An 8490-nucleotide genomic window follows, 5' to 3' on the forward strand; every position below is an offset into this window, starting at 1 on the left:
AGCGTTAAAGAGACTGGAGGAGGAGAAAGAAAATGAGCTTTTGGATTTTGCTTTCAGTCAGTCATTCTGCAAAAGATAGCATGATATTAAGTATTGTAGTGTGAATCAATATTTATGTACTCCTTCATGTCTTAGTTGTTTATAGAAACCTTATGCTTGCAGCAGAGTAAGTGTGCAGGTTTCGCAGTAGCGGAGCTTTATAGATTTATACAGATTTGCTGTGTAGCATCTAGTCTGCGTCAGGGCTTCTAATGCCCTTGAAGCTATCAGAGACATTAAACACTTAATGGGCAGTTTGCTAAAGATGCTCATGCATTCATGTGGGGTTTGTGCGCTTGCACAGCAGCAGGGACAAACACTGCTTGGTCCTGATATCAGATGCTGAGAAGCCTCAGTGCCTCTGTGCTTACCTGGCACAAGTGTTCTGCCCTCTTCATGGAGGGTTAATGCAGCCTTGGCACTGCCTGTCAGACAGATCTCTGGTGAACGCTTGCCCCAGAAAGCAACATAACGACCTTCAGGTAGACGGGAGAAGAGCCAGAGGGGAAAGAAAAGGGGGAGGGCGGGGGTGCACATTGGAAGAGTTTCAAAGGAACAGATGTTGGAAGATGTGCACCTACAAGAGCTGACAAATCTGATACTGTTACTAACCAGAATTTACAAGAGAGTATCAAATACCATCAACCAAGAGCTGGATACTTATATGATGCAATTTTATACATACTCAACAGCTGTAAACACCCTTAAATACACTATTATTTAACTCAGCCTGTATACTTCTAAAAGATAACATTTTTAACAATAAAACAAGAATATACATACATATACATATTGATATGAATATTATATATTATTCCTCTTTGGGAAGAAGTTTTGGGAAATATGGCAGAAGCAGTGAGATTTCAAATTTAATATTTTTGGGATGTATTTCTGGGAAAATGTTGCCAATCCATGACTGGCCTTTCTTATGGTAATACTGATCTTTTGTGTGTGTGTGTGTGTGTCTTGATTTGTCAAATATTTAACATGCTTGATGAGTTGAACAGACGAATGAAACTGGTTATTTAATTTTTTTAAATAACATTTCTCAACAGAAAAGTTACTATAAATGATGTATAACAATGTAATATAGTAGATATCGATATATAATATATATCAAATACAGTGTATCAGTATTGCAATATATCAGCAAACACTGTGATACAGGATATTGTTAGCTCATTCTGTTACACTTGTTGTAACTCTCCTTACTGTAAGTATTAGCATCTGATAGCAACTTGAAATGTAGAACAAAGTGGGAGAGTCATTTGTAATTTCCAGCTTGATTAAATCCGCTGTGAGGACAGCCCAGCTGGACTGTGATCCACTGTAGCTCACCTGGTGCTCAAAAATCTTATAATCTCACAACAAAGAAGAGCTCTAACTGGATCTTTTTAAGTGGCCTGTGTTTGTTACACAGCAGAGTCACAGATGTACTGCAAGTTGTGTGAGCTGTACAAGGCAAGACATGGCTTCACAGTGCTGCAGAAACAGGAAACCACAGGTCTTTGTTTATGTGTGCATGTGCTTGAAATGGTTATGGCATCTGTTGTGTTGAAGATGTCCCTTCCTGTGGCGCCTCATTGCCTCTCAGTCATCGGGCAAAAGTGTGTTAGGGACTTTGTGGTTTCAGAGCAACAGTGCCTCTGTGCATAACAAATGTTTTGGCCCTAATTTTTTTTTGTAAATGTGTGTGTGTGTGCATGTGAAGTGTGTGCAGCCCTGTTCAAAAACAGGCCAGTCATTTCGTTTTTAAAAAGCAGCCTCATCAATATTAGAGGAGACAGGCCTGGGTGAGGAGGAGGAGGAGGAGGAGGAGGAGGGGAACTCCCAAACTACATTGCATCAGCATAAACAGAAACCTCAAAACAGCAAGAGGATAAAGAGCAGGGTCAGGAGGGCTACAGCAGCTCGAACACAAGAGGAATAAGAACCTATTTTACTTTTATTCTCTATAGATTTAAGTCTGTGCATAAGTGTGTAATAAATGTAATGCTTCATCTGTAACTACTTGTAATGGGTCCCAGTGCTCCTGTTGACTCATACAGATGTACACTCTGGTCTGTGGTTATTTGGCCTGGATTGCACATCCAGTCATTTAGACTTAGAGGCAGCAGTTAGATCAATCAATTAAAGATCAGAGCTAATTAGTCTGATTATTAGTTCCCATGTGTGTGTGTATGTGAGACTGATTGTCTAACAACCTCCAGCGGCGACTCCAGCTTCATTGATTTCTAAATAAATCCACAAATATAGTGGACTGTTGTCTCCTCGCTCCTTTTTTGTCTTGGAGGATATTATCAGTGTTGACATTGCATCTTTTTAATGACTGATTTCATGCCTTGTGTCTCCACAGAGGAGGAGAGAAGGGTCAGAGCCAATGACAGAGAGTACAACGAAAAGTTTCAGTATGCGGTAAGAGAGTTTTCTCTCAAAACAATCCCACTGAAATATTCAGAGTCCCTCTAATTTTCCTTTTTTTTTCTCTCTCCTCATCCAGAGTAACTGCATCATGACATCCAAGTACAACATCATCACGTTCCTGCCCGTCAACTTGTTTGAGCAGTTTCAGGAAGTAGCCAACACCTACTTCCTTTTCCTGCTCATACTGCAGGTGAGGAGAGGATGTGAAAGAGGGATACAGCCTGTGATTTGTGTGTGCATGCTGCAGGCTGAAGAGTTATTGGCTTACATCTTGTACAAGCATAAACAAGCATAATCTGGACATTTTGTACAAGTGTCTGTGCTCGCCAGATGATGAATCATACAGACTTTGGTGATCCTCTGATTTTTCCTTTAGTGTCACCAACAGGTTAACAGGTTATCCAATACTAGAGCCTTGCAAAACTAGCTTTTCCCAATAGCCTCAGTTGTCCTCAGTGATAATTAATTAGAACTGGATCTGAATGATACACTTACTTATTCAAACTAATCTGCAGATCCCGCTTCTCTCTGTCTCTGTCTAGTTAATACCTCAGATCTCCTCACTCTCCTGGTTCACCACCATCGTGCCTTTAGCTCTGGTGCTGAGCATCACTGCAGTAAAGGATGCCACAGACGACTACGTGAGCATGTTTTTTTTGTTTTTTTACGCACCACACTCTCAAGCAATCTTGCTCATGGCAGGATAACACTATAGTGAAAAACAGTGCAAGTGCTCCTGATTATGATTATTTCTACCATGCTCACAAGTGACCTGGTGAACCTTGACTCAATTCCCAAAAAGCTCACGATGATCTTTGTCATCTGCAGTTCCGTCACAAGAGCGACAACCAAGTGAACAACCGCCAGTCTCAGGTCCTCATCCACGGCTCGTGAGTCTCCTGTCTTGTCTTTTGCAACTCAGCACTCACCGGCTTTTGCTTTCCAAAATGAATCTGCAAGTTTTAGCATTTTTTTCTTTACAAGGTATCATAAATCGCAACAATTGGACTCTCTAACTCTTATCTAATTTCTCTCTGTTTCGTTGTTTCAGGCTACAGAATGAAAAGTGGATGAATGTTCGAGTGGGTGATATCATTAAACTGGAAAACAACCAATTTGTGGCAGTAAGTGTGTGTCCAACACAGTAATATGCAAGACTACACACATGCACACACACACCTATTTTTGGCCAATCTGCGACTTTCGACAGTTTAGATGTGCATGTGATCATGATGGCCAATTATACTTTGCTATGATACTAAATGAATTTCAGTACAGTGTGTCCCTTATTAGGAGACACAACAGTTGATGTTGTTAGTTACTAACTTGTTTGCAGATACAGAGTCATTTTTATCATCACTGTGCCAGCTGGTTCTTACTAATTCTGTTTCTGTGCTGTTAGTGCTGTGCAGTGGATGCTAACCTCAGCTCATGTATCTATTTTCAGGCTGACCTGCTCCTGTTGTCCAGCAGTGAACCTCATGGCCTCTGTTACATCGAGACAGCCGAGCTGGACGGGTCAGAAAACACACAACACCTCACCATCGACTCACAATACCTCACAATCTGCAGAAGCAACAGGACACTACATCTAAATTGCTGTGTGTCGTATTATCTTGCAGAGAGACCAATATGAAGGTGCGTCAGTCTGTCTCAGTGACATCTGAACTTGGAGACCAGAACAATTTGGCTTCGTTTGACGGTGAGATTTAAGAGAACTCATCTTTCTCTCTCGGTTTCTGATTTAGTGCATTTCCCGTTCTCAGTAATACAAAAGGTCAACAGTTTTCAGTCTGCGCCTGAGCGTTTAACAGAAACGTTATCCACTTTCACACACTTCCATATGAACAAAAAAATACACACAAAATGCACGCACACACTTTCTTCCCTCACTTGCCAGCATTGAACGACACCCTATCATCGCCCGCCCACTAATACACACAACGAAAGACTTTTGTTTCAGCACAGCACGCCCACACACACACACACACACACACTCCTCACCTGCACGGCAAAATGCATGACTGCAGCAAATCAGCCCACACTTTGCACACCTCATATCAACTTACCAAAGGTTTGTGTTTCGGCCTTTTGGTGTGCATTTATGTAAGTGACAACGGCATGATACCATGTGGATGAATAATTGAACACTATATACTTCAACACTATATTATACAGCTATAAAATGAAGCCTCATACTGTAACTGAATTTGGTGAAGCATCTGATTTACATTTGTGTGTGTTTGTGTGTTCAGGTGAGGTGGTGTGTGAGCCCCCCAACAACAAGCTGGACCGTTTCTGCGGGACTCTGTACTGGCAAGATAAAAAATACACCCTGACCAACCAGAACATGCTGCTACGAGGATGTGTCCTTCGCAACACTGAGGCCTGCTACGGCCTGGTCATCTTCGCAGGTCTGTGCACAAGTATATTTATGTGGGAAAGTATGTAATGTGGTGTGTGTGTGACAGGTCTTATTTTCCCTGTTTTGATTTCAGGCCCTGATACCAAACTAATGCAGAACAGCGGTCGCACTAAGTTTAAGCGTACAAGCATCGATCGTCTGATGAACACTCTGGTCCTCTGGGTAGGACATCCCAAACCTCTCACTTTCATGCAATCGTACTGTAACTATTTCAGGACTTGATGTCAGTGGCTTGAATCTAGTTTCAAATATCTCCTTTAATAATGTATTCTATCCTAATTTGGGCTCAACAGACCAGAGATCCAAATGTAAAGTACCTTACTGTTGCTTGCTCTGTCCGTAATGTTTCTCCATCTGTGTGTCTCTGTCAGATCTTTGGTTTCCTGGTGTGTATGGGTGTGATCCTAGCTGTGGGTAACGCAGTGTGGGAGAGAGAGGTGGGCTCCCTATTTCAGAGCTATCTGCCCTGGGACCCTCCTGTAGACAACTTCCTCTTTTCGGCCTTCCTCTCCTTCTGGTCCTACGTCATCATTCTCAACACCGTGGTGCCTATCTCTCTGTATGTCAGGTGAGGAGACATCCAAGTAATGCTGATATCTTAGTAGACAATTGCTTACAACATCTTTGTTGTCTCCAAAACACCACATTATTGTAACCCCACACCTTGCATTGGGTGAGCAAATTGTAACTGGATAGTGAGTAAATACATAAAAATACAAGAAAATTCTGTTACTTCACTGAAGAATCTATTCTCAGTGTATGTGCACTGGAGGTTTCAAGTTTCCACATTACACTTGAGTAAGTTGCATATTGGACGATGGGATGCTTCCAAACCGGCAGCGGTGACAAAAATCCTGCTTGTATGCACAAATCTTAAACTGAGAATTAAGTTAAGCACAGCAACTTTCCCCCTGTGGCTCTTTGTGTCCCTAAAGTCCAACCTAAAGGACTAACTAAGGGGAAATGTGTTGTCTGCTGTCTCTGTTGTCGAGGTTTAATGTTGGAGAGCCTAATTTGGCAATAAGCTAGATGACTTGTTCTCTACTTGTTATTATAACCATCTCCCTCTCTCACCTGTCTGTGTATCAGTGTGGAGGTGATCAGGCTGGGTCACAGCTACTTCATAAACTGGGATCAGCAGATGTTCTGCTCACAGTGTAACACAGCAGCTGAGGCCAGGACCACCACTCTGAACGAGGAGCTGGGCCAGGTGGGCACTCACACTGCAGTCTGTATGTGTGATACTGATATATCATGGATGTTTATTCTGCACACACACATCCATCCTACATGCATAGTTTCTGTTGCATTTCTGATACTTTTGAAGTTCAGTTAATTAATATTCTTTTAAAAATACGTTTCTACTAATCTTTCAACACATCCTGCAGTAACTGAAGGAAGGAACTACTTATCGCTTACTGTACAATTGAAATGCACCTGCAGACTAAAAGAAATATAAACTCAGAGACAAAGAGGCTTCACAGATATTTCCAAAGAATGTTTCATTCTTTCTTGGGCATTCGTTAGTGTAAAGCCATCAAACAAAACACCACCCTACACTCATTTTATGTGTATCAATCAAAAATATTTTAGTTTACAGGCAGAGAAGATAGTTTTGGTTCATTTTAAGTTTTTAATTTTAGGTCATATTACAAATACACCTTTGAAATGTAGCTATAATCTTACTTTTAGTTTACAGGAATTACAGTAATTTCGGATTTTGTGTTAAATTGTTGCTTTTAGGTTGAATACATCTTCAGTGACAAGACTGGAACTCTCACTCAGAACATCATGAGCTTCAATAAATGCTCCATCAATGGACAGACATACGGTAAGTGCATGCACACACACATGGAGTGACTGAATATTAGAAACACATCTGAAATGAATACACCTCCACTAACTATGACCTCATATTACTGATTTGACACTTTTATGACATTGTCAACAAAAGCTGAACATTAGAGTCATCATAAAAATAGACTTTGTGGAGGAGCACTTGTATTAGATTTCATTAAGTTGTATTGGTGGACCTAATTGTGAACACTGAGTATAAACTTGTCCTGAATAGCCATACACACATTTGTTTGTGTCACCTTTAGGTGAAGTAACAGACCCGCTGGCACCTCAGCCAAAAGTAAGTAGCCATTTTTTAACACACACATTCACATGTATCCATACATAATATGTATGTGCTGTATTACTAATTGATGGGACTCTCCGTTTATCTCCAGAGATTGGACTTCACTCCTTTCAATCCCCTTGCGGACCCGGACTTCTGTTTCTATGACGACACCCTGCTGGAATCAGTGAAAGTGGGAGACTCACACACTCACCAGTTTTTCCGCCTGCTGTCCCTCTGTCACACCGTGATGAGTGAGGAAAAGAGCGAGGGTGAGCACGAGAAGGAGAAATGGCAATCTGATCTGCTATTAATTATCCAGTATTTATTGTGATTTTAATCTGTCTCACCAGGAGAGCTGGTTTATAAGGCTCAGTCTCCAGATGAGGGCGCTCTAGTGACAGCAGCTCGCAACTTTGGCTTTGTGTTTCGCTCCCGAACACCTGGGACGATAACCACCACAGAGATGGGACGACCTGTCACCTACTCTCTGCTCGCCATACTGGACTTCAACAACATACGCAAGAGGATGTCTGTTATAGGTGTGCATGAATCATCATTTTCACTCTTGAACTTTGCAGTGGATAAATTGAGCTTTTTTTCATGTTTCACAAATCTGTATTTAAATCATGATCCATACTCCTACAAACTGACAGGACTAGACTATTAGTCAGAGTTTACATTTTATCCCGCAGTGAGATTTCACTGTGTTCCTGTGATTGGTCTTCTTGTGAGGTGCTGGAAAACTGCCCAGAAATCACAGGTCGTAAATCACTCTTGCCTTTGCAATAACTTTGGTCTAGTAACAGCAGCAGGACTGCAAGGCACTAAGCACGCACCATACATCAGTGGCAACAATGTACATCCACTGTATGTAGGAATGATGTTTGTTGAAGCCGAGAAAGAGGAGTCTGGTTATTTAATAATGATGTATGGTATTTTGTCTTCATTACTCTCTGTTATTCATCTTCAGTGCGCAACCCAGAGGGCAGGATCCGTCTTTACTGTAAAGGAGCAGACACCGTGCTGCTGGAGAGACTCCACCCCTGCAACCAGGAGCTAATGAATATTACGTCAGACCACCTGAATGTGAGTAAACACAAACAAGCGCCATAACCAATGGGTGGATGCATGGATAGATGGATGGATGGATGGATGGAGCTATACTGCCATCTGCTGTCTCTAAACAGCCTATACCCAGCATCTACTTTTAGGAATAGAGTACCATCAACCTGCAGACTTTATTGTTTCTCCTCATGTGAGAATGTGTCTGTACATGCCCTGATATACGGTAAGGAGTCATTTTCTCACTGTGGTCCACATTTGTGGAACAGCGTCTCTGAAAACCTGAGGGCATCAGAGAATGTTCATGATTTTAAGAGCAAACTTAAGACTTTTCTTTTTAATCTGGCTTTTACTTGAACGATATATTTATATATATTTTCTGTTTATGTATTTTAATCTGTTACACCATTTTCAC

At 41.4% G+C, this 8490-nt stretch overlaps 1 protein-coding gene across 3 annotated transcripts in view; it reads left to right on the forward strand.

Moving 5' to 3' along the window:
* Positions 1 to 8490, forward strand: part of atp8b2 (ATPase phospholipid transporting 8B2) — a 24046-nt gene that overhangs the window by 6298 nt on the left and 9258 nt on the right. For all 3 annotated transcript variants that reach the window (XR_003463657.1, XM_019271530.2, XM_019271521.2), the window contains 16 exons: positions 2396 to 2454; positions 2540 to 2653; positions 3006 to 3104; positions 3292 to 3353; positions 3515 to 3587; positions 3911 to 3981; positions 4086 to 4165; positions 4719 to 4877; positions 4962 to 5050; positions 5260 to 5456; positions 5978 to 6098; positions 6632 to 6719; positions 6991 to 7025; positions 7123 to 7282; positions 7364 to 7552; positions 7984 to 8099. Coding sequence is in view for 2 of the 3 variants with exons in the window: in XM_019271530.2 (XP_019127075.2) it covers positions 2396 to 2454; positions 2540 to 2653; positions 3006 to 3104; positions 3292 to 3353; positions 3515 to 3587; positions 3911 to 3981; positions 4086 to 4165; positions 4719 to 4877; positions 4962 to 5050; positions 5260 to 5456; positions 5978 to 6098; positions 6632 to 6719; positions 6991 to 7025; positions 7123 to 7282; positions 7364 to 7552; positions 7984 to 8099 (1712 nt within the window). In the remaining variant the exon portion in view is untranslated. The remainder of the gene's footprint in view (positions 1 to 2395; positions 2455 to 2539; positions 2654 to 3005; positions 3105 to 3291; positions 3354 to 3514; positions 3588 to 3910; positions 3982 to 4085; positions 4166 to 4718; positions 4878 to 4961; positions 5051 to 5259; positions 5457 to 5977; positions 6099 to 6631; positions 6720 to 6990; positions 7026 to 7122; positions 7283 to 7363; positions 7553 to 7983; positions 8100 to 8490) is intronic.

The sequence above is a fragment of the Larimichthys crocea genome, chromosome XIII, assembly GCF_000972845.2.
Source record: "Larimichthys crocea isolate SSNF chromosome XIII, L_crocea_2.0, whole genome shotgun sequence".
In the NCBI taxonomy this organism is placed as follows: domain Eukaryota; kingdom Metazoa; phylum Chordata; class Actinopteri; family Sciaenidae; genus Larimichthys; species Larimichthys crocea.